General features: G+C 43.2%; 1 protein-coding gene across 1 annotated transcript in view; it reads left to right on the top strand.

The window, feature by feature from the left end:
- The first annotated feature begins 458 nt into the window (after window positions 1–458).
- Window positions 459–26568, top strand: part of MYO3A (myosin IIIA) — an 86576-nt gene continuing 60466 nt past the window's right edge. The window contains exons 1-4 of the mRNA XM_054390080.1: window positions 459–626; window positions 4997–5131; window positions 18919–19023; window positions 19827–19926. Coding sequence (XP_054246055.1) covers window positions 459–626; window positions 4997–5131; window positions 18919–19023; window positions 19827–19926 — 508 coding nt within the window. The remainder of the gene's footprint in view (window positions 627–4996; window positions 5132–18918; window positions 19024–19826; window positions 19927–26568) is intronic.

Genomic DNA, 26568 nt, shown 5'->3' on the forward strand with positions numbered 1-26568 from the left:
AGCCTGACTCCCATTCCCCTGCCCTCAAAAAACCCCAGAGTGCCACTATTTCACTGAAGTGCATGGGATAGCTTCTGACTTCACTCAGACCTGAAATTAGTTCAAATTATTATTTGAATTTCCCATAATCTGATACAGTGCAGCATTTCCAGTTCATTGTGCTTTCAGTGCAGGCACACTACATGCAAAAACATCTCCAGTATTTGCATTTGTAGGAAATCAATTGCTGTTAAAGGAGTTCTTTGCAGTAACAGTGATGAAACACTGGAACAGTCTGCCAAGGGATGTGATCAGACTTGATGTGGCCCTGGGCATCCTGATCTAGGTGGAGGTGTCCCTGCTGGCTGCAGAGGGGTTGGACAAAATTACCTTAGAGAGTCCCTTCCAACCCAATGCAATCTGTGAATTTGTTGAGTGAATGTTGTCATCTCTTTTTTTCTTAGGAGCCATCATTTGAGATGCTTCCGTTGACTGGGAAAACAATAATATTTGACAGCTTCCCGGATCCCTCAGATACGTGGGAAATCATTGAGACTATTGGCAAAGGAACATATGGAAAAGTTTTCAAAGTGTTAAATAAGAAAAATGGCAGCAAAGCAGCAGTCAAAATTCTGGATCCTGTTCATGTAAGCTACTTGGATTACTTAGCTTGTGCTTATTTAATTGTAAGTGAATTTCTTTTAGTCTTGGTAGATCATTTGCATTAGAAGTGATAGTGAAATTAGCTGCCTCAACCTGCTGAGCATCCAGCTATCTACCAATGCATTTTTCGTAGTGTAAGTGAGCTTGGAAGTGATTACAAATGGCAGAAGTCAGAAGTGTGCCTAAACTTTGTTGCTTTTGGTTCTCCCTTGCTTATCTCTTAATTTCTGAAGCGCTGCTCATTATTTTCCTGTTCAGTACCAGGAGTCCTGACTTCTGTTTTCACTGGTGTTCCCTAGCTGATGCTAGAGAAAAGAGAAATAGATTAATTAGAGATAAGGAAGTAGGCTATAAAGAAAGAAATGTCAGGCTCTGGAGCTCTCAGGAAGGACATGGACCTGATGGAGCAGGTCCAGAAAAGGGCCATGAAGATGATCAGGAAAGTGGAGCACCTCTGCTACAAGGACAGGCTGAGGGACCTGGGGTGGTTCAGCCTGGAGAAGAGAAGGCTCTGGCAAGACCTAATAGCAGCCTTCTCCTACCTGAAGGGGGCTACAAGAGGGCTGCTGAGGAACTGTTTAAAAAGGCCTGTAGGGGTAGGACAAGGAGCAATGCTTTGAAATTAGAGGAGATTTAGATTGGATGTTAGGAACATGTCCTTTACTATGAGGATGATGGAACACTGGAGCAGGTTACCATGGCGGGTAGTTGAGGCCCCATCCCTGGAGAAATTCAAGGTCAGGCTCAACAACCTGATCTAGTGAGGGATGTCTCTACTCTCTGCAGAGGGATTGGACTAGATGGCCTTTGGAGGTCCCTTCCAACCCAAACTATTTTATGATTCTGTAAAGAAATGCAAAAGATAAAGATGCAACATAAGAAACTAATGAAAATAGATTTCTTATTGTAGGGGAAAAAATGGAAGTCAGTAATGCAGTCAGCATCACACTCCAAGACTTGAATCTCTTCCCTGAATATATTCTCCTTTTTGTTCTAAGAACACTATTCTCCTTTCCCCCTCCTACTTACAGGATCTCTGGAGTAGCTGCTGTACCTGCAGGTTATTGTTAAAATGACAATCCCATATTAGAAATAGAGGGAAAGCAATAAACTAGTTCTTTTTGTTTAAACTGAAAGTATTATTAATGGCTGCAGAGGGAGCCATTGCAATGAAGAAAGATACTTTCTGTATTTCTTCTCTAAATTTTACAGATTTTTCCTCTGGAGGTGGTTTCAAAATTGTGCCACTTGAGAGGTGGGAAAAAAAAGGAGCAGAAAAAAAAATGTGGATTTGTATCGCTTGGTTTAACTGATGGTTCCAAATTAAGGTGGAAAACTGCATTATCATGAGTGATGCAGGACCAAAATAGCATTTCATGTTTAATCCTTTAGGGCTCTCAGATACTTTCTGCTGAGTAACAGCTCAGATTTTTGAAACTAGAACAGCAAAGTAAAGGTGGTGAAATCAGAATATAGGGAGATGGGACTGAGAATGCTCTCAGTCTTGCCCTTAGGGCTATAATTAAATACAACTGTACTTCAGGGCTCTTAGCCAAATTAGCCTGTGTCTAAATTCACATGAAAACATTCCCTCTACTCTTTCTAGGCAAATATGTTCAATTCAACCAAACATTTCAAGTTCTCTTCCTTCATGAAATGCAGAGGAAGAGTTTTCTTTCTGCTATGCACAGGATGAATATTCTACTCATGTAATTCTCTTTTCATTTTTCCTTATTATAGTAAAAATCTCATAAAATCTGAGTACCCCTCAGGAGACATAAACCTCTATTAATCACAGTAGGATAGTGGGTTAATTCTCTTCCATTTTCCCCAAGACAGCCAGAGCTATTGTATGTCTTGGTTGTAGTGGTTTTGGCTTTTGATTCTGTTTGTTTGTTTGTTTGTTTTTTTCATGTTGTGGTTTGTGTTTTATTTTGTTTTGCTTTTTTGATCTGTCCTTTTGTTTTTGATTTGTTTTTGGATTCCTATTTGCATTTTGATTTGTTTTTGGATTCCTATTTGCATTTTCTCTCTACACCCCTTCTTATCTTCCAGTCTTTCCCATCTTCAGTGCCTTGGTTGTCTCTTCCTTCCTTCCTTGCACCTCTTCCTTTTTTTTTTTGGCTGTTTTCTATGTTGTGCTCATGGGAAGATTAACTTGAAGTTCCTCCTTTTTGTAGAAAGAGGAAGATTTCGGCTGCTTTTTGGCTACTCCAACAAAACAATCTCCAAACCCCTTCCTTGTGAGAAGACTCATTCTTGTCATCTCAATATGAAAGTTTAATGGCCCAGTTCCTGAAGATGCTAGTGACAGGCAAAGTTCTTTGAGACCAGTCAAGCTGGTCTCAAGTTAAAAGGCTAACATGAGGAACTTGAGTTGGATTTAGCATTGGAGAGAGCAGTGTAGGAAACAAGTGAGCAAAGTCCTCTTAGGGGCAGTGCCTTTAGTGGTGAACAAAATGAGGAGTGTCATTCACTGGGAGTGCAGAGCATCCATTTTCTCTGCTGTGGTCACTTCTGTTTGGCAGTGGTAGGACAGGTTTTCAGCACTGAATAGGTGCTTTTCACTGATATGAAATCTATGCATATATATGTATATATAGTGATAGGAAGAGAGGAAATGGCCTCAAGTTGCCCCAGGGTTGGACATTAGAAGAAACTTCTTCATTGAAATGGCTCTGAAACACTGCAATAGGCTTCCCAGAGAAGTGATTGAATCCCCATCCATGGAGGTGTTTCAAAGAGGCAGAGATGTGATGCTGAGGCACACAGTTGAGCACCAGCCTTGTTAGAGTCAGAGAATGGTTGGACTCCAGGATCTCAAAGGGCCTTCCCAACTGAAACGGTTGTCTGGTTCTGTGGCTAGTGGAGTTCATAGGTAGCCTTCCTCCAGAAGTGAACTTTCATTTCTATTTCTTTTTGGGTGGGTGTAAATAGCAAATTGTAGTTAAAATGTTTTAGATTTGGAAAGAAGAATGTTAAGGATCTGGAGGTGCTGGAAGGTGTCCAGAGAAGGGCTACGAGGATGATCAGAGGGCTGGAGCATCTCTCCTATGAGGACAGACTGAAAGAGTTGGGTCTGTTCAGTGTGGAGAAGAGAAGGCTCCGAGGAGACCACATTGTGGCCTTCCAGTATCTGAAGGGGGCTACAAGAAAGGTGGGGAGAGACTTTTTAGGATGTCAAGTAGTGATAGGACTGGGAGGAATGGAGCAAAATTAGAAGTGGGTAGATTCAGATTGGATGTTAGGAAGAAGTTTTACATCATGAGGGTGGTGAAACTCTGGAACAGGTTGCCCAGGGAGGTGGTACAAGCCTCATCCCTGGAGGTTTTTAAGGCCAGGCTGAATGTGTCTCTGATCACACCTCTGATCTAGTGAGGTGTCCCTGCCCATGGCAGGGGGGTTGGAACTAGATGATCCTTGAGGTCCCTTCCAACCCTAACAATTCTATGATTCTATATTTGAAACCCAACCAGCAGGGGGACATGACTACAGCTATTCTCTCTTTAGCTGTGGCCAGGGTGCATATTTTTACAGCAGGACTGAAATACAGGTTGATAGTGTCCCTCAATGAGCAGTTCCAGTGCCTGCTGTTATCAGCATCCATGTTTGGTCTGAAAGGGCTTGCACAGCTCCTGGTTCATATGTTGGCAAAACTTGTCCTTATCTCCCACCTCCAATCTTTTGTTACAGGCCTCAAGTTTCCTACACCTTCCTCACCATGTAGGAAACTTGAGGCCTGTAACAAAAGATTGACAAAAAGCCACAACTCTTGCAGCTCAGCAGGAGAAGGCAGAGAGCTCATGGATGTCACAAATTTCTGTCATAGTAGAAGATGAAACAAATTCCCAGATGATCCTAGGAAGTAGGATGGTAAGTGAGGAGGCTGTGGCTGCAGTCATACTTGTTTGTGCACAGAGGGGTAGAGAAGGAATTCCATCTGCACCACCTCGAGCTGGGGATACCCTTGAGTCTAGAGAAGGAACGTGACTTCCCAAGGCATCTACAAACATCCACTTGGGGATTGCACTGGCTTTGCCTTCAAATGCTCCTTTCCTGTTCTCCTGAGGGCTGCTTTACCATACCCAATGTGTTCATCAGTTGAAGTCAATAAAGACCAAGTCAAAAACCAGATGAATCTTTTGTACTGAGTAAACAGAATCAAGCTTTGTAGCCTTGCAGATGTTACATTCGTGTTCTGTTTCATGGTTTGGGTTTGTTGTTTCTTGGTCTTTCATTATTTCAAGCTACATTTGAATAGCCAGAAAATGCTGTGTTGTTTGCCTTTTTTTTTTTTTAATGACTACAATTATTTATTTATTATCTGCTATGTATTTCTCATTTGTGACACTAGGACATTGATGAAGAAATTGAAGCTGAGTACAACATTTTGAAAGCTCTCTCTGATCACCCCAATGTAGTCAAATTCTATGGCATGTACTACAAGAAAGATGTGAAAAATGGAGACCAGCTGTGGCTAGTTCTTGAGGTAAATAATTTGGAAAAAAGTAAGAGTTTTCTTCCATTTGACATTCCTATGTTGAGCATCAATTCAGTGAATGAGATGCAAGTAATTTGTTTGATTTTTTTTTTCTTTAGAGTGGTTGCATGTGAAGTGTTAAATGCTCTTGTTTAGTCTTTTCAGTGTTCTGAATTAGTGGTCTGCTTTGGGCTCAGCATTCTTACTGTGAAATTATAGTGATAGTGTTGTGCCTTCAGAATTAGGATATAAATTCTAATAGAACTTCTTAGGATTTGCTACTTAAAATCTTTGTTTGGCGAAAGGTTTGTTATGAGAACCTTCTTGCAAGAATTTCTTTATGTATGACTAAGATATGATATGACAGACAAAGAAACCACTGTGATGGTTTTTTTTTCTGAATCAAATTAAATTGACAGGTTTGAGAAGAGGGCCAGTGCAGACTGCATGAGGTTCAACAAGTCAAAGTGCAAGGTCCTGTATCTGGGTCGAGCCAACCCCAGGCATGAATACAGGCTGAGTGCAGACTGGGTTGAGGGTAGCTCTGAAGAAAGACACTTGGGGGTGTTGATTGATGAGAAGCTCACCATGAGCCAGCAGTGCCCTCATGCAGCCCAGAAGGCAGTGGTGTGCTGGGCTGCATCAAGAGTGTGGCCAGCAGGGCAAGAGAGGGGATTGTGCCCCTTTACTCTGCTCTTGTGAGATCCCACCTCAAATACTGCATCCAGTTCTGCTGTCCCCAACATAAGAAGGACACAGAGCTGTTGGAGCAAGTCCAGAGAAGGGCCATAAGGATGATCCAAGGATTGGAGCACTTCTGCTGTGAAGATAGGCTGAGGGAGCTGGGGTTGTTAGCCTGGAGAAGAGAAGACTCTGGGGGTACCTTAGAGCTGCCTTGCAACATCTGAAGGGATCCTACAGGAAGGCTGCAGAGGGACTTTTCATAAGGGTGTCTAGTTAAATAGGACAAGGGGGAATGGTTTTAAGCTGAGGGAGAGTAGGTTTAGACTGGATCTTAGGAAGAAGTTCTTCAGTACGAAGGTGGTGAGACTCTGGAATAGGTTGTCCAGAGAGGTTGTGGATGTCCTCTCCCTGGAGATGTTTAAGGTCAGGTTGGATGAGGTCTTGGGCAACCAAGTCTAGTTGAGAGACCAAGGGTTATGGAACTCTGGACAGGTTGCCCAGGGTAGTACTTGAGGCCCTGTCCTCAGAGAGCCTCAGTCAGGCTCAGCAGGGGTCTGGGCAACCTGATCTAGTTGAGAATGTCCCTGCTGACTGCAGGGGGGTTGGACTAGATGACTCTTGGAGGTCCCTTCCATCCCAAACCATTCAATGATTCGATAAACATACAACTATCAAAATGACCTGGTTTAATCCTTGGGACACTTCTGTTTGTGTTGTTGGTTTGTTGGTTTTTTCCCCCCCAAAGAACAGAACCATTAAACCTGGTAAAGAGAAGCTCTCAGTAGTCTGAATTAAACTACAGCACAGAAAACTGTAGTGCTCCAGTTCAGCTGGTCCTCTTTTCACAAGCACAGACAAAGCACAAACCCATGGTGTTTCTATTTCACCTGAGTGGGGACACTGCAGCCCCATATGGAAGCAAGGAACAAAGTGCCAGTACAGTGAGCTGCCAGCAGGGTAGGAACAGTCCATTGCTGTTGGATTGCTTCTAGTGGCTTGCCTAGCCTGGGAAAGCTTCCACATCGACCCCAAATCACAGAATCACAGAATGGGGGGGGGAGGAGGGAGGGGTTGGCAGGGTCCTCTAGAGATCATCCAGTCCAACCACAGGAACACATCCACAGGAGACTCCACAACCCCTCTGGGCAGCCTGTGCCAGGGCTCTGTCACCCTCACAGCAAAGAAGGTTCTCCTTATGTTGAGGTGGAATGTTCTGTGTTCCAGCTTGTACCTATTGTTTCTTGTCCTGTCACAGGGCACCACCAAAAAGAGACTAGCACCTTCTGTCATCTTGACACCCACCCCTCAGATATTAATAGATATTAATAAGATCCCCTCCCTAGCCTTGTCCTCTGAAGACTAAACCAACCCCAGCTCTCTCAGTTTTTCCTCGTAGGAGAGATGTTCAAGTCTCCCAACCATGCTTGTAGCTCTCTGATGGACTCTTTCTTGTAAAAGGGTAAGAACTGTGAGAGAATCTATCTGAAAACAGGCTGTTGCTGTGTGATAAGCACGGAGTAGCAAACCAACATAGTTCCTATTCTGCTGCCAATTATATGGGAGTTGCAATTATCTGGTGAGTCACTTTCATCTCCTGAGCATACACCAAGCTGAGATCCCCTGAGGAGTCCTCTCTGGGTTTGTGCAGATCATTTAGAAGAATCACCATTCTTGAACTTGCTCAGAGATGGAGAGCCCAGCACAATGCATAGAGTATCAGTTACTCACTCCTTTCCAATCTAGAAGTGAGCCTTCATGGCAGGGAGCTTACATCAAAGCTTTAAGCCAAGGACAATAAATGGATTGGGAAATGGAGAACCAAGGGGATAGCAGAAATCATTTGTGATCTCAAGCAGCTGCAAGCATTTGTTAGCATTGCAGCACAGGAGAGTTGGGGGAGGAGGATTAAAGGATAGCAGTGTGGGTTTCTGTTTGTTTTGGCTGCTCCTTCAAAGCAGAAAGGAAAATATGTCTTCAGTCAGCTGGTGATGGATGCCAGCACTGGAGTTCATCCTGGCTGGGAGTGGATCTGTTGCTGACTAAGGAAAGGTATCAGGGCTGTTGCAGGTCCTGACAAGTAAAAGCAGTTGGCTCCTATCTGATGTGCTTGAGAAGGGGCAGACAGTGTGAGGGTTCCAGGGGAGAGTGGCATGGCCAGAGGTGGCCAGATAGGGTAAGAGCTCACTAAGGCCAAGAATTGTTGCAGTAACTCCTGGATAAACTGAAGAATGCTGAACCTGCTGGAGCAGGTCCAGAGGAGGCCACAAAGGTGATCAGAGGGCTGGAGCAGCTCTCCTCTGAAGACAGGCTGAAAGAATTTGGGCTGTTTAGCCTGGAGAAGAGAGGGGTCCAGGGAGACCTTATAGATACATTTCAATACCTGAAGGAGACCTACAGGAAGGCTGGGGAGGGACTGTTTAGAAGGGCCTGTGGTGATAGGACGAGAGGCAGAGGTTTGAAAGTGGAGCAGGGGAGATTTAGGTTGGACATAGGAGGAAGGTCTTTACAACAGGAGTGCAACATGCTGCCCAGAGAGGTGCTGGAGGCCTCATCCCTGAAGACATTCAAGATCAGACTCAATGTGGCCCTGGGCATCCTGGTTTAGTTGAGGTGTCCCTGCTACCTGCAGAAGGGTTGGACAAGACAAGCTTTGAGGGTCCCTTCCAACCCATTGCAATCTGTGAATCTGTGAACAATCTCCCTGCACTTCTGCATTTGGCCAGTGCAGTGCTGTTGCACTGTTGGATCTGGTGTCTCCAGAGGGAAGCTCAGCAAACCAGATGATTCCAGATGTTTGCAGATACCAACTGTGGTCTCAGAGAGTGCCCTGGGAGTCATGAAATATGTATACATTTTCCTCACAGGTTCCTAAATGAACAGTGACAGAACAATTTGCATATATGTCAGATAGAGAAAAAGGAGTATAATTAATGCCCAAATCTTGTGTGGCAAGATGGTTTGGGATCCTTCACTGACCTGCTCTACATGGAAGAGTTTCTGATCATGTTACTTTTTTTGACATTGCACAGAATTGTAATATGTGGAGGGCTTGTGGGGGTTCTTTGGTTTGGTTTGGCTTTTTTTAATAAGAAGAAATCCACTGTGCTGTTACATAATGTGCTCTCTGAGAAGTCTAGTTCTGTATCTAAAGAAGTATCAGTCTCAGCAGATCCAGTTGCATTGGGGATCAGTGATGTTTTTACAGCTGGGCAGTTCAGATACCAGCAGCATGATTCTAAGTTGCAATGTTTGCACCAAAAGAGGAGCAAGCAGTGTTCAAAGAGCTAGGTAGTGAAGCCACAAAGATGATCCAAGGGCTGGGACATCTCTGCTATGAGGATAGGCTGAGGGAGCTGGGGTTGTTCAGCCTGGAGAAGAGAAGATTCTGGGGGGACCTTGGAGCTGCCTTCCAATACCTGAAGGGATCCTACAGGAAGGCTGAAGAGGAACTTTTCATATGGGTGTTTAGCAACAGGACAAGGGGGAATGGTTTTAAGCTAAGGGAGAGTAGAGTTAGACTAGAGATTAGGAAGAAGTTCTGCAGTATGAGGGTGATGACACTCTGGAATAGGTTGCCCAGAGAGGTTGTGGATGCCTTCTCCCTGGGGGTGTTCAAGGCCAGGTTGGATGAGGCCTTGGGCATCCAAGTCTAGTTGAGAAGCATCCCTGCCAATGTCAGGGGGGTTGGAGTATCATGATCTCTGAGGTCCCTTCCAACCTGAGCCATTCTTTGATTCTATAGTTATTAATTTTGCTTTTCATGAGCTCAGTAGGGGGACTGAGAAGTTCTGTGTGCTATGGAAATAGGTCAATATTTTGATCTAGATGATTGTCCTTAACCAGGGCCGCAGTACCTTTATCTCAGACCCATAGCTCAGTCTAAAAGACCAAAGAGTCCTGTCCCATGTATGGGGCAGAGGACATCTATGGTTCTTGCAGTGAGAATATGACAGGCAACACTATGAGACTCTTGATAAGACACTCATCCTTTTCTGCATCCAGGCATAGACTACTGCTTCATAGTGCTGTTTGTGCCAAAGCAGGCTGGGCTCAGAAAAGAAAGGCTTAGAGCAAGGCAGCTAGCTCTGTCCTTGTCTCTTCCTCAGCTTTCCAGTGCCATCTAAGTGTCCTGCTGGCCAGCAGTGAAGCATTTTTCCCTCCATTAGCTTGATCTTTTTCCTCTTTCAGCTAATGACTTTGTCACTCCTTATAGCACCTCTCAGTGCGTGGAAGAAGGAGAGAGGAGCTGCTGTCAGTGTTGCAAAGCAGCTGATGTTTATTCTTGATGTGAAAAAAGATCTGTAGCCTCAGAACCTGCAGGAAAGCTCAGATCCTGGGGAGATGCTGATCATGTGAACTCCTTTTGGAATGTTGCATGGTGAGGAGTGACTTAGAGTAGGGTATCTAAGGTCCAGTGGGCAATTCCATGTCATTGGAATGACTGTACAGTCATTCTGTACAGTACACTGTCAGTACTTCAGTTACTGAACTCTGTTTGAATTTATGGCTTCAGTTTGCACCAGGGGAGGTTCAGGTTGGATATTAGGAAAAACTGTTTCCTGCAAGAGTGGTCAGGCATTGGAATAGGCTGCCCAGGAAGGTGGTAGAGTCACCATCCCTGGATGTGTTCAAGAAACCTGTGGACATGGCACTTTGGGACATGGTTTAATGGCCATGGTAGTGTTAGGTCAGTGACTGGACTTAATCTTAGAACCTTTTCCAACATTAATGATTCTATGAAGAGTTTGTCTTTAAAAAAATAATACAGTTGTAAGGAATGGGTAGGAGTACAAAAACTGGAGTTGTTCTCACTGCTGTGGTGGTTTTGGCAACAGCAGGACAATCTGAATTCGTGGCATGCATTTTTCTGCAGTGCCTTTCTGAGTAACCAGTGCTAGCTGGAGTGAGTCCCATGGGAGCAGGACCCAATGGTCTCATTTTGGCTTTCAATGACCCTACCTGACAAAAACTGGAGACATCACTATATTCATAGAATCATAGAATGATTTGAGTTGGAAGGGACCTCCAAAAGTCATCCAGTTCAATGCCCTTGCAGTCAGCAGGGACATCCTGCACTACATCATGCTGCTCAGAGTCTTGCTGAGCCTGACCTCCAGGGAATATCTCCAGGGATGGGGCCTCAGCTACATCCCTGGTCAACCTGTTCCAGTGTTCCACCACCCTCATGGTGCAGAACTTGTTCCTAACATCCAATCTAAATCTGCTCTTCTCTAATTTCAAACCATTGCCCCTTGTCCTATCACTGCTAGCCTTTGGAAACAGTCCCTCTGCAGCCTTCTTGTAGGCCCTCTTCAGGTGCCAGCAGGCTGCTATTAGGTCTGCCTGGAGCCTTCTCTTCACCAGGTTAAACAACTCCAACTTTCTTAGCCTGTCTTCATAGGAGAGATGCTCCAGCCCCCTGATCATCTTTGTGGTCCTCCTCTGGACCCACTCCATCCGGTCCATGACCTTTTGTTGGGGGCTCCTGAGATGGATGCAATACTCCAGTTGAGTTCTCACCAGAGCAGAGCAGAGCAACAGAATCACCTCTCTTGATCTGTTGTCCCACACTTCTTTTGATGCAGTCCAGGATGCCATTGGCTTGTTTGCATCTCTTTTACAAGGAACAGAGGACTTGGTGTTATGTACAGATGAATAATTTCTGTAGGATTTTCCTTTGGCATGGTCACGGTGTGCTTTTGTGCTTTTGTTGGATACAGCAGTTCCTGTATACAGACGTGTGTCCATCTAGGGGGATAAAGACCAGTTTGTGGAGTTTAAGACAAGCTTTGTATGGAAGTTGTTCTGCATAGTGGAATTGATACTGAGAGTTATAAGAAGAAAGTATGACATGGGTCTCTTACTATAAAATGATGCTCTTGCAGGAAATTGTTGTGATGGCAAAAAATTCTCCATTTGGGGTTGGAGCGGGGAGGGGGTTGTGTGGGATGGAGGGGAGTTGTCATTTGTCTAAATATTATCAGGTATTTCTAAATGACATATAGAGAAGAAAAATTAAAGAATTGAAAATTGCTTTTTCTCATTTCTCAGCATTGGTCATTTTTCATGGATCTTGGGTTATAATTGCTCCTTTCAGACCAAGACTGAATATTTCGATCCATTATGTGTCTGAACCAGCCTTGATTTCTCCATTTCTAATGTGTCCCTCTTTGCTTCCTAATTATAGCAATTTTTCAGTCTTGAATTATACCCTATTTTCTCAAGATCAAAGGTGTGAGGCTACAACTATCATTTGCTGCTTCAAAGTTTTAGTAAATCCTTACGATTTCTCTGTGGAGTATTTCATATTAGATATCACATTACAACTGGGGAGCATATGTCAGGGCCCACCTTGCTGGGAAATGCTGCGCAGACAAAAAGCTGCTTCTCAGTAGCCTCTAATAAAAAATTGTTGCAACCATGAAGTACAGCAAAAGCCCAGGGGGGATGGAAAAAAGAGTTTTGTCATCCCACTATCACAGAATCACAGAATGCTAGGGGTTGGAAGGGACTTCCAGAGATCATAGAGTCTGCGCCCCCTGCAGAGCGGGACCACTTAGGGCAGGACACACAGGAAAGCATCCAGGTGAGTTTTGCAGATCTCCAAAGAAGGAGACTCCACAACCTCTCTGAGCAGCCTCCTCCAGGGCTCTGTCACCCTCACCGTAAAGAAGTTTTTTCTTATGCTGAGATGGAATTTGCTGTGATTGAGTTCACATCCATTGCCCCTTGTCCTGTCACTGGGTATCACTGAAAAGAGCCTGGCTCCACCCTCCTGACAGCCATCCTTCAGATACTTGCAGACATTGATAAGGTCCCCTCTCAGCCTTCTTTTCTCTAGACTAAACAACCCCAGGTCTCTCAGCCTTTCCTCGAAAGAGAGATGCTCCAGTCCCTTAATCATCCTCTTAGCCTCCATTGAACTCTCTCCAGTATATCTCTGTCCTTCTTGAACTGGGGAGCCCAGAATTGCACACAATATTCCAGATGTGGTCTAACTGGGGCTGAGCAGTGGGGAAGGGGAACCTCCCTGCACCTGCTGGCCACATTCTTCTTAATGCATCTAAGTATACCATTGGCCTTCTTGACCCCACCAGGGCACGTTGTTGTCCCCTGGATAACTCATTATCAACCAGGACTCCAGGGTCCTTCTCTGTGGAGCTACTCTCCAGCAGGTCAACCTCTAACCTGTCCTGGTGCCTGGTGTTGTTTCTCCCCAGGTGCAGGACTCTGCACTTGTCCTTGTTGAACTTCAGTATGTAATTAAACAACACATGAGTACTATGCCTCTCATGTTCTGATGTTTCACGTCACTTTGCTTTCTCTACGTTTTATTTTTCACCACATCTTCGCTAAAGATAGGAGGTTATTGTTATAAAACCCCAAACACAGCCCCACACATTTGCCCAGCCCTTGGTTAAATCCCAGATGAACAAACTTCCTTTGGCTTCAGTGGGGGCTGGCAATCAATCATTGTAAGAAATGCCTGTGCTAATAAGGCTTGTCTCCTTTTTGCTTCAGACACTTGGGGGCTCAATGATTAAATACAGGTGTGACAGAATGTAATCCTGCTGTGTTTGTTCTCAGCTTACATGTTGGGTCCCTTTATAAAGAGTGTGACTGGAGCAGATGAACTTGTCAGTAGAGAAAGAGGTCTCCTCATCCTTCTTTCTTGTGGGGCAGAGAGGGCTGGAGGCTGCAGACTATGGAAAAAAAGAGACCTAATAGCAAGGAAAAGGACACAAGGATGTGCAGAAAGCAGGCAGCCAGGTGTCAGTGGTGACAAAAAGAAAAGTTTCCTGGGTTCCAGGAAGGATGTCAGCATTTGTTGCAGCTCAGAAAGCTGCTGACTTCACTGAAATCAACCCTTGAAAGCAAGGAGCTGCCTTGCAGTTTCCAGCACGGTGAGTTTACAGCACACTTTAATTTCAGTTCTGACTGATCTGGTCTTTCAGAATGAACCATTCTAGCAGTTTATTTAAAAAGAAAGAAACATTTACTTTGGTCTCTTGGATTTAGCATCTTTTTGGTTCTTATAAAATTCTCTGTTGGTATCTTCGTCAGGCTGCCCCTGGTGCCTTAGGGTCTCATAGCAGTTAATGAGTCTCCATAGATCCTTTTGTAGTCACCAGAGGGAAGCAGGCAACTTCTGGAGTTCTTCAGGTGACCTCTCCTGTACATTCCTGCCAGGAGAGGAATTGCCTTACGGAACCATAGAATTGCTTTGGTTGGAAAAGAGCTCTAAGATCATAGATTCTAACCATTGACCCAACGCTATCATGGTCATTAAACCATGTCCTGAAGTGCTATGTCCACGTGCTGCAACGCCACCTCCAGGGTCTGGGTTCTGGTTTGTTTTTTGTTTGTTTGGGTTGTTTGATTGTGGTTTTTTGGTGGTGGTGGTTTGGTTTTGTTTTGAGGGGGTTTGTTTGTGTTCTTTGGGTGTTTTGGTTGTTGTTTTACTGGTGTTTTGTTTTTCTGTTCCAGTCTGTTTCAGCTTTGCTTCTTCTGTGGAAGGAGCCTTTAGACAAGGCCCATTGTGTGGATCTGTTTCCCTTTTCATGCTTTCAAACTCAATAAGGAAATTTCTCTTGCAGTCGTTTAAATTGCAGTGAATTGTACTAAATTATTGTGTTCATCTAGAAGTACAGGCATAAAATGTGTAGTGTGGACATGATAGTACCTGGACTGCTGTCTGAACCCCGAATCACGTAGAAATGATGGTAGATACAAAAAGAGGAAGATGCTTTGAAATGTTTCATCTTTCATTCTGGAAGAAGAGTAGAGCTCATTTTGAATACTGGAAATGTGATGGAAATGGGGAGTTATGTTTGGGTGACTTGATGCTGTCCAAAAGTACAAATGAGCCCCGAGAATCATCACTCAAAATAAGAAACTTCTCTTTTTGGATTTTCTACAGATGAGAAGTGGCATTATGAAATTCTGCCCTTTTAAAGCCATGAGGTTTTTGTATGTACTAAACCACAATATTGGCATAGATGTGGCCTTTTCCATTCAGGCCACCATGTGAGGTAAGGATGTCTATGCCCTGTCTGAGCAGCAGAGGCTGTGAAGGCTAGCATTGCATAAGATGGAATAGGCAAACTTTTCCTCTGGCTGGATGTCTTCTCAGTGCATGCATGTGGCAAAGAAAAGAAGAAGTTAAAAGGCAAACTGAAAGTGAAGATATCAGAAGCAGCAAACACCCGTGAGGCTGTGACTAACACAGCCCTGGAGGTGCCAGATGATGCAAGAGAGCAGAATTACAGATACCACATGGTTTGTGATCACTGAAGCTAAAGGAGAGATGTCTTCTTCAGTGATAAATTTCATTCATGCTAAATTGAGAGCCATCAACATAGAGCATTACTGTGGTTTGTCTTGGTTATGAATTATCTCCTGCTTTTGTGCACTGATGATCCAGTGTTTCCTAACATCTTTCTTCCCTCTGGGGTGAAATTAAAATTATGCTGCACAGACAGCAGCTGTGTGGTGAACCCCCTGGCCCATAGAATCACAGGATGGTAGAGGTTGGAAGGGACAGCTCTAGAGATCATCCAGTCCAACCCTCCTTCTAAAGTAGAATCACCTAGGGCAGGTCACACAGGAACACATCCAGGCGAGTTGTGAAAGTCTCCAGAGGAGACTCCACAACCTCTCTGGGCTGCCTGCTCCAGGGTTCTGTCACCCTCACAGTAAAGAAGTTTCTCCTCATGTTGAAGTGAAACCTCCTATGTTCCAGCTTGTACCTGCTCTTCCTTGTCCTGTCACTGGGCACCACTGAAAAGAGACCAACACCTTCATCCTGACACCCACCCCTCAGGTATTTATAGACATTAATGAGATCCCCTCTCAGCCTTTTCCTCTCAAGACTAAACAGCACCAGGTCTGAGTCTTTCTTCACAAGAGAGATGTTCAGCTCTCCATTCATCCTTGTAGCTCTCCTTGGACTCTCTCCAGTAGATCCCTGTCTTTCTTGACCTGTTTCTGAACTGAGTTCCCTGTAAGTCTTCACACTTGTGGTCAGCAGTAGGTGCTGTCAGTGGAATGTGCTTTTTGGCTGTAGTAGTTGTAAGGACATGTCAGACTGTAGGCAGGGAGCAAGAGTTAATCTGATCACAGCTGATCCTGTGAGACAGAGTCCATTGAGCTCTGTCCTGGACACAGAAGGCAAAGAGAGCGACTCTCTGAATGGCTGTACCAGGGTGATTTTTGTTCTAATGGAGAAGATCTCTTTTGAAAAATTGAAGATGGAAAGAAATTTGAGTGAAAAAGGGCCCAGAAGAATTGTGTTCACTCCTCTGAGGAAAGGAAGGAAGGCTGAGGGAGCAGCCGGGTAAGGATAATGGGCTTTAGGAGACTGCTTCACCCTGCTTGGGGAGTTGGTAGGTACCCTTGTGTAGAAAAGTGTGAAGGAAAGCAGGGTAGCTGGCAGTTATTGAGAGATATTGAACACACAATAGCAAATTAGAGGATGCAGAGAAAACATAAAAGCAGAGAAAGGGACAAGTAAGAATGCTTAAGGGTTTGCTTCTTTTTATGTTTCAGATAGGAGAAAGAAAAGCACAGCTAGGCTGCAGGCATTTAAGGATAAGCTCAGAGAGCTCATGTAGAGACTGGTAAAGACAAAATTATGTTACTAAGACAAAAGAGAAATGAGATGCAAGAATGTTTCATGTGTCTTTGTAGAGTGAGGAAAAAATAATGACCAGACCAGTCTGGTTGACTGATTCACAGATTGAATACAGCACACACTGACCATCAGAAGCAGGGAGTTCATGGCAAACAGACTTCTTCAGTGCAAGCAGATGGTGATTGATGCTCTTCAGCCTGGGGAGGCCACAGGCCTCAAAACAGAGATCAGAGAAAAGCTGGCAACAATGTACAAGGCAACCCCTGATGTAATTTTCACCAGGAGAAAGAATCACAGTTTGACTTAAGTGTGTGGTTATACAGGGACATGTGGCAGCTTCACCTGCAAAATCTGGGCAGGAGAAACAGGGAATAATACCAGATAGAATCTTTTTCCCATGAGGGCTTGTTTAGCCTATAGAAAAATAGAGCATGGTTAATACTAACCTGTGTCATCGTTGTCATCATCCTTCCCCTCCTCCTGCCCCACACACAGTGTCTGCCATAACCTCCTTTTCTAATTGTGGTTGTATTCCAATAATCCCCTTTTCCCCTTAGAGCTGCTTGCATTATAATACTTGCCTTTTTCCCCCCCCCCCCTTTGTTCTTCTGTGGTGGTGGTCTCAGAAAAATGTAAAGTGTCTGATGTAAGTAGAAGTCCAACTCATTGAGACAGAAAAAGAGCTGCCCTGTGCCTGCAAAGCCTGTGTTTGAGACATCCTCAGGTGAACTCTGCCTAAGCAGCCACTCTGCCTTTGGAGCTGGGAGAGTGGTGTGGGTGAGTTCCATGGTGGTGTGGATGACTTCTGTTCATGCTTAAAGACCTGCTCAGCTGGCTTTTTACAAATCCAGGAGTTTAGTATCTTATTTTGCCTGACATTTTAATAATTCTTATTGTATAATACAGATATTTAGGGATTTCTGCCTTATGAGTTAGTCTTGGCTTTACTGCTTAAACGTTGAAGAAGGTGGTTTCTAAGCTGGGTCCTTCTCCCATCTACAAGAAACAAATTCCTTTCTTGATCACTTTTCTTTTCCTTGAACCAAAAGACTAAAAGAAATCCAACTTTGTAAAGCAAACAGAAGAAGATCCATCGATATGAATACAAATTTTAGTGCTAGGTAATGAAGAAAAACTTCTGAAGAAGATCAGATGTGTAATTTTTTTTTCCACAATTGGTTTGTCTGTTGTCAGAGAGTTTCAGTGCAAGTGTGTTGAACTAACCAGAATTGTCATAGAATGGTCTGGGTGGGAAGGGACCTCCAAAGGTCATGTAGTCCAACACCCCCTGCAGTCAGCAGGGACATCCTCCACTAGATCAGGTTGCCCAGAGCCCTGTTGAGCCTCACCTTGAATATCTCCAGGGATGGGGCCTTAACTACCTTCCTGGCCAACCTGTTCCAGTGTTCCACTACCCTCATGGTAAGGAAACTGTTCCTAACACCCGATCTAACTCTGCTCTTCTCTAGTTTGAAGCCAATGGGTTTGGTTCAACTGGATGTTAAGCAGGAGGAAGGGTTGTCCAGAGGAGGTTGTAGGTCTGCATCTGAAACAAGAAGCTGATAGGGTTGATGCTACAAGTGCTGTAATTAGTCTCACACCTATGGCTCACCTTCAGTGGGAGAGACCTTTCTTTCCGTGATGCTTTCATTATCTTCCATGATGCCCATCCCTTGTGTATAACATCCTGTAAGAATCTGCATTCACAGATTGCACTGGGTTGGAAGGGACCCTAAAGCTCATCTTGCCTAACCCCTCAGCAGTCAGCAGGGACACCTCCAACTGGATCAGGCTGCCAAGGGGCACATCAAGTCTGATCTTGAATGTCTCCAGGGATAGAGCCTTAACCATATCCCTGGGCAGCCTGTTCCATCATTTTAGCATTCTCATTGTAAAGAGCTTCCTCCTTATGTCCACAGGCCTTTCTAAACAGTCCCTCCCCAGCCTTCCTGTAGGTCCCCTTCAAATATTGAAAGCTCTAAGGTCTTGCCAGAGCCTTTTCTTCTCCAGGCTGAACAGCTCCAATTCTTGCAGCCTGTCTTCAGAGGAGAGTTGCTCCAGCCCTCTGATCATCTCTGTGGCCTGCTCTGGACCCTGTCCAGCAGGTCCATGTCCTCCTTGTGTTGAGGGTCCTATTGCTGATGAGTTGAACATGATTGTAAGAAGCAGTTAGTGTGCCTCACAGAACATGCCTTTAGTTGTTGCACTATAAGCTACCTGTGTTTCAGTGAAAAGCGACCATGTATATGAAAACAGAGAGCTGCACTTGTGTTTGGGAAGAAGGAAGTGGTGGGGGAAAAGATGGCAAAAGTGACTGTGTGTGCTGTTTGTTTAAATGGTAGGCAACAGGACAAACTTGCCATTTGCCAGTGCAACAGGAGCACATCTGGCTACAAATATGGAAACTACTGAAAACTAAAACCAGTTGGCTCCTGCAGCCCTTCTTAATTCCTTTCTGTATTCCTCTGATGTTTTGCAGCTGTGCAATGGTGGATCTGTGACTGATCTTGTGAAAGGATTTCTGAAGAGAGGTGAAAGGATGAATGAATTGATAATTGCTTACATTTTACACGAAGCTCTGATGGTAAGATAAGCTCTCAGTGAAAGGAGAGTCAATCCTCAGCTTTTTTTTTTGGTGTGTCTGAATGAGCAGAGATCATGTCATCACTCTCCTGTATTATAGCAATGTTTAATGAAATCAAAGTGATGTGTAATTCAGGTGGTTCTTCTTGAAGAAGCAAGGTAAAGAGCAATTAATCTGTTTGTTTCGTTATGAAGAGAATTGAAACTGATTCCTGACAATTGATTTATTTCCTTAGTAAATGCAATTCTGCATGAAAATCACCTTTCTTCTGAGAAATGACAGAAATATACCCAAATCACTGCCCAACTTTCTATGTCTGCATTCAAAATATTTTTATAGCAAAATGAGCATCAGATCTACTGAATTCAGACACTGTTACAGGAGGGACTTTGGGGAGGCTAATCAGGATCAGTGTCTTTATTTCTTACTTCCTTTTAACCAGAATTTGACTTTCAGCAGTGAAATAAAGGCCTTAGCAGTTTTCTTTGAGTTTCTACTCCAAAGGTATAATCTAGAGTGTAGATTTCTAGTGCTTTTTTTTCTGCATTTCTTGACTTAAAGCAAGCCAGTTAAACCATATCTATTTCTCATATTGTGCCATGTGTTTTTCCAATGAGAATGACATCTCTCTGCGTTTGGATTAAAAAAAAAAAACAAAAAACAACAACAAAACCCAAAACCAAAAACAATGAAAACATCTGTTTTGTTTTGGTTTTTTCATACTTTTTTGCTACCTTTTTTTTCTGCAACTGGAATAGCACAAGCTGTTAGTAAAAAGTTTGTGTTTATGTCTCACCTTCCAGGGACTTCAGCATCTGCATGAAAACAAAACCATCCACCGTGATATCAAGGGGAATAATATCCTGTTGACCACTGAAGGAGGAGTCAAGCTTGTGGATTTTGGTATGTGGTGTTTACTTCTATATGCAAACAATGTTCAACATCTGAAGTATGGAAAATAAAATCAGCAATTCAGAAAAGGTGAACATTTTTATTAAGTTTGTGAGCTCTTCATTAAAAATAATTTGGATAACCAAAGTTACTTTTTTCACATGGCAAAAATAAAATGTTCACAGACTTGGTGTGTTAGCAGCTTTGAGTGGCCCAGCAATTTTGCTAATGCTGTTTCAGAAGCATGGCTAACAAATAGAAGCTATAATGAGGGTAGTAAGTGCCAGATGCTTTGGGGCAGGCACAGTGAGTGAAATAGCAAAGCCAAGTTATCAGGGTTCAAAATAAGGTTGGTGCTTAGTTCCCCTGGAACTGTGCACTGGTTCAGTGGAAATAGAAGCTGATAAATAAGCAAAATCATCATGTTGTGCATGAGAGGACTTAGAACTTACTGGATATTAATGAAGAATTGGAGAGCTCCACCTCAGTCACATATACATCACATATATATTTGATTTGAAGTAAAACAAGAGATACTACCTGAAAGTAGTAGAGGGAGAGATATTATATAGGTAATTCCCACTTTCCAAAGTCTAGGAAAACTAACAGATTACTGTCAAGTCTAAACCTAAGACTTGGCCTTAAATGAAAAGGTTCTGTTCAAGTTTGTTAGGCCTAAAATGATTTTCAAATGCTGACATCTGGTTTCACCACCAAAAGGGAAAAGCAGGGACACAGGTAAGCTATCTGTCATCGATTTGCCTTGAAAGTGTAGTGACTGTTGTTTTATATAAGGGGAGGTTTAAACATTTGCAATATTTGTTATTAGGAACTATTACCCTCTGGTAGCACACTGTCCTCTAATGTTTAAGTTTTGATTTAAAAAATGGTCACTACTTCACAGTTGTGACTATAATGATATCATTCAGCAGATGGAAAATCTGTTTGTTTTTTTTTTTCCCCCTTTACTCTCCTATTTTGTTAATGAGATTTATTCAATTGATGCATAACAATTTTTTTAAACTAATAATGAGATTTTTAGCTCCTATTACTGTAGTGTCTTCCTGCCAGTAGACTGTATTTATTCAACTTCCATTCTTTCACACCCAAACCCCCCACAGCTATTAGGGTTACTAATTCTTCTGAAAATGTGTCTATTTATGTTCATGATTTTATTCTTCAGATAAAATCTGTTGAAAAGCCTCCAGCCTAAATTGTCTGCCATAGACTTCGTAGAATTTTCTGATAGTCTGGAAGTTTAATGTGAGGCAAAATCAATACTTAATGTGTTGTGGATACTAATTTTTTTGTAAGGTGCTGAAGGCAATTAGAGCTCTGGAGGATCAATGCTTCTGAAAATTAATTCACTTATGCAGATGTCAAAACATACAAGCTGCAGGGATGAGGACCTGAATGCTTTATTCCCCAGTTACTGCAGTCTGCTGCTCAGGCTGTAATTGAAAAATCTTAAAATCTTGTGGGGAACATTGTGATGACAGCAGAGATGAGAAAGAAACAAACATACATGCACACAGTTATGTGGGCTGAGGAAAGGTCTGCAGGATCTGCAGTCCTTCGTCTCAAAGGAGTGTAGGAATTGCACCTTAACTTAGGAATAGATAGGGATTCTCTCTGGCTTTCATAGATTCATAGAATGGTTCAGGTAGGAAGGGGCCCCTAAAGATCATCTAGTTCCAACCCCACTGCCAAGGACAAAGACATCTTCTGCTAGACCAGGTTGCTCAAGGCCCTAGGAGTCCACTCTGGCCTTCAACACCTCCAAGGAGGGGAATCCATGACCTCCTTGGGCAACCTGTTCTGATATCTCACTACCCTCACTGTAAAGAATTTCTTCCTAATCTGCAGCCTAAATCTGCCCTCCTCAAGATTGAGTCCATTCTCTCTCACCCTATCCCTGGAAACCATTGTAAAAATTCCTTCTCCAGCTTTCTTGTAGCTCCATTCAGGTATTGGAATGCTGCTCCAAGGTCTCCATGGAGCCTTCTTTTTCACAGGCTGAACAGCCCCTGCTCTCCCAGCCAGTCCTTCAGCCCTCTGAACATTTTTGTGGCCCTCCTCTGGACCCATTCCATCAGCTCCATGTTCTCCCCCTCCCAAAAATCAATCTGAAGGGAAAAATGACTAGGTTCAAATGGAAAGAATTTAGACAGTCCACAGAATCATCATGGAAGACCTACCACTCACCCTTAGGCTGATGTTTAAGGTATTCAGCTGGGATTTGGGAGATTTGTGTCTTCTGCTTAAGAGGATTTAAACCCCCATTAATCAGATTCCAAGAGTATTTTTTTGCCAGGAATGCAAGTTAATCAAAATCTCTCCTGATGGCACTGCTACAGACTGTTGTACATAAACATTGATTGGATCAGGGGCTAAAACTCAGAGCCCTCTTTTGTCATGTGAGCCTGTGGATGTGCAGGCTACAGAATGAGGAAACACACAAGACACCATCTCCTTTTCTCCTAGTACATACTCAGTGGAACCAAAATTTTTGTTTTAAATTGAACCAATTTTTACATGGGGCCAAGCAAGCAAACAAAACCAACTCAAACAATCACACATCCCTTTCTAGCATGCACACAGCTCTTTTGTTGTGAGAGGGCAACAAAGACAGTGGATCAAGGACCCCTTCAACCACCAAATACACTTGACAGAAAGTGAGTTCTACCCAACATAGTTTCATCTTCACCATTGTCCTGTGTGCTTGTTGATGATGAGATGGTCCTGAAGAACCTCTTGCTCTCTTTCCATGGTAGTCTCTGTGGTTGTTTTCATGTGGACAGGTACCTAGAACCTGTATCTGAAAGATGCAGGTTAGTAGGTTGAGAAAGTTTCTTCTCCCCCTCTGTTCTGCCCTGTGAGACCACATTTGGAATATTGTGTCTAGTTCTGGGCCCCTCAGTTCAAGAAAGACCTCAGGGAACTGCTTGAAAGAGTCCAGTGCAGAGGCACAAAGATGATTGAGTGAAACATCTCCCCTCTGAGGAAAAGCTGAAGGAGCTGGGTCTCTAGCTTGGAGAAGGGGTGATCTCATTCATGTTTATAAAGATGTGAAGGGCAGTGTCAGGAGGATGCAGCCAGGCTCTGCTCAGTGATGTGCAGTGATAGGACAAGGAGCAGTGAATGCAAGCTGGAGCAGAGGAGGTTCCATGTCAACATAAGGAAAAACTTTTTCACTGTGGCAGAGCACTGGAGCAAACTGCCCAGAGAGGATGTGGTCACAGTCTCACAGTATATCAGAGGTTGGAAGGGACCTCAAGAGATCATGGGGTCCAACCCCCCTGCCAGAGCAGGATCACATAGGGTAGTCTGCACAGAAATGCATCCAGGTGGGTTTGGAAAGTCTCCAGAGAAGGAGACTCCACAACCCCCCTGGACTCCTATGGAGACATTCAAAACCCACCTGGATGTATTCCTGTCAGGCTTGCCTGTGGTGATCCTGCTCTGGCAGGGAAGTTGGATTCGACCTTCTAACCCCTACCATTCTGTGACTCTGTGAAGTACCTTATAGGGCACAACAGTAAAGCAGGACCTGTTCTCAGTGCATGTGGTGTGGTCACCTTGAACATGTGTCTTGTCTTTTCTTCTCTTTCTTCTCTTTTTTTTTTTTTTTTTCATACAGTTAGGAACTTTTAAAGTGTCCCAAGTGAAAAACCCAGTTAACTTCCAGTGAAATAAATCACCTTTTCTTTCCTTTGTTCTTTCTGGACTTGTTGAGCTAGATGTACAATGTACCAGCATTGTGAGTGCTTTTTTGCACAGCAGTACTAATTTTCCTGAAGCTTCATTTTGTGACAGAGTTGGTACACATTGCCTTGAGGTTGTTGTGTCTGAGGCATTTATGTATGCTGAGACCCTAGTTTCTGACCACTGTATATCCAGTAATGGGTGACCTTCACAACACTCTTTTGAGAAAGTAAACTACTATAATTCTCAGTTAACAGCTGGGGATCTGAAACTTTGAGAGACTGAGTTGCTGGACATGACACAGAAAAGTGGGTGGGAAAGCTCTCCCCAAAGCCAGGCTGTAATGTGAGCTGTTTGCCTTTCACAGAGGTTTTTGTAGTAGTAGAGATGAGAAAGGCTTTGAAGGAACACCATTGCAGTGCCTCACACAGACTGCTTTGAAGAGTGACATTTTTTGCTTCCCCTTAAAATTCTGCTGTAATATTGCTTAATCACTCTAGTAAATATTTTCATAGCTAAGGAACAGTGAATCCCAGTTGACAGTTAAATGAGTTTAAAATACCCCTACACCGAAGCTCGACTGCTCCTCAAGAAGCTGCCAGACAGAGGTTGCAGTTTAAACAATCCAGACTATGAGAAGTTTGGAATGCATTTATCAGGGAAGCATCCTCTCTCCTCACCTCAATCCAGTGTGATAAGTTAGATCAGCAGAGATAAAATAATTCTTTTGTTTTTTACTACAGAGGATGAGTAGAAGCCAAGGGAATCAACTCTAAGCACATCCTACGATCCTTGATCAAGTCCCTGAATTCATTAAACTTCCATCAGAAGTTCATTTTTTCCTTGTAAGAGAAGAAGGTTCACTGAAGACTGTTTCCCTACCTGAACATTTGTGGGCATTAACTCTTCACTTGTTCTTGTAGAAACCCTTTGGAGAAGGATGTTATACCTAAAAATCACAGCAATTATGTTCCAAGCAAGGAACATCCTCTATTGCATCAATACGAATAATATATAGCTGCACCAGAGTCAAGTTTAGCTGCTGTGTTCTCAGTATATGACACAGATGTGATTTAAACAAAAAGATACCTCCCTGCAGCACTTTAAAGGGTGAGAGCTGTCTAAGAAACTGTATGAGAAGAGTTGGAGGCAGGCAAAGTGTGAACCAAATTCTGGTTTTATAAATATTCTTAATTATATTCAGAGTTGCTTGTCAGTGAAAGGGGGCAGGAAATCTGTTGTATCTGTTTCTCAGAGTTCTGGCTGTATGCAATGGATTGGTGTTAAAGAGACAGATTTCCAAAGGCGTTTTAGCCATGAGAGGTGCATGAAAGCACCTAATAAAGTTTTCAAGAACTTCTAGCATATAAATTCAAATTAATTTAATGCTGGATACTTTTTGAAAGTCTTGTGACAAATTTGCTTGCAGCCTTGGCTGCCTAAATACCTTTCAGCGCCTGACCTTGTGTCATCAGTTTACACAACTGCCCTGTAGTCACTTGCACGCCTCACCTGTAATAAAAATTCATATATTCATCTGCATCTTACAGTGTATAACCAGTTTCAGAGGGTGCTGAGTATATAACATCTGCTTATGCTGACAAATACTTGCTTCACTGGATAGCCCCTCTCAATTCAATTTCTTTTCTTGAAATCAGAATGCTGCATGGGGCTTTTCCTGTTCATCCCACTGTCTATACCACTGATTAAAAAAGTTAAACAGTACTGGTCCCAGTGTGGACCCCTGAGGGACACCACTTGTTACTGATCTCCATCTGGACTTTGAGCCATTGACCACTACCATCTGAATGCAAGATCCCAGTTTGCCTAGTCCTGTCACTGGGGGGAAAGGCAAGCTGAAACAAATTGCCACTGTCCACTTCAAGGTTCTTCTTCATTAATGATATCTAAAACTCTCCATCAGTTAGACTCTCTGGATAAGCAACACATAGGAAAGATCTAAGATTTTTTTTTTTTCATAGGTAAAGCAGGTTCCAGTGGCAGACATGGAAAGGAGGTAATGCAATCTCACTGCTGCTGGTAGATGATGGAAAATTACAAGCTGTTCTGTATGCAGTTAACAGAGTAATTACTTTGAGAGTTCCTTAGTACTGTGGGTAAAGAGATTGCATTAATTCAAACATGCATTGTAAGGCTAATGCAGCTGTAGTGAAGGTGGGGTGGTTTCTGTACTTCAAACATACTTAGTTTGCATTTTTTTCTGCTTTTGCTTCAAATGTTAGAAGTGTTGGACTTCAAAGCTGTGTGTGAGTGTTGTCTTGGCGTTCCAGATGCCGTTTCAGATACCACAGTTCACGTGGGGCTAGCAGGGTTTCATCATGGATGTGCAGCAAGAAGCCTGAGTCAGCTGGAGACTTAACCTGGGTGTGACTCATTGGGGAGCAAAGGGATGGGGGAGGAAATCCTGCATTGCTCTCTTCAGCCACACTGAAAATTGACACTGCTTTGTTTCATCATCAAAATGCTGCTTCTGTGTAATTTGGAAACTGCAGGTAGACAGAGCTCAGCTTTTGTGTTTGGAATGCAGTGGGGTTATTGTTTTGTCATGGAGGGAATGGTCATGCTTCAAGCTAGACAAAGTCATCCCAAGTTAAGAGCCAAAGAAATCTTAATGGTGGTGTTTCTAGATGGCCTCCTTCTTACACAAAACTGCAATGTGGTGAAACAAGACAACTGTAAGACAATTTTGGTAGTGTATTTTGATTTTCAGTTTCTTTTTACTCTAAAATACATACATAATTTCATTTGGGTGATACTAAATGAAAGTATTACCTCCATTTCATAATTCAGGTGAGTTCATAAAACTAAATTTATTGAATTTTCCTTCCTTAGTAACAGTTTGTAGTAATTCTGCCAACATTCTCTGTTGTGACTCAGTAGTGGGTGACTACTTATGCCTTATAAATTGTGGATTGCTACTGATGCTTT

Source organism: Indicator indicator, chromosome 20 (genome assembly GCF_027791375.1).
Source record: "Indicator indicator isolate 239-I01 chromosome 20, UM_Iind_1.1, whole genome shotgun sequence".
NCBI classification, from domain to species: Eukaryota; Metazoa; Chordata; class Aves; order Piciformes; family Indicatoridae; genus Indicator; species Indicator indicator.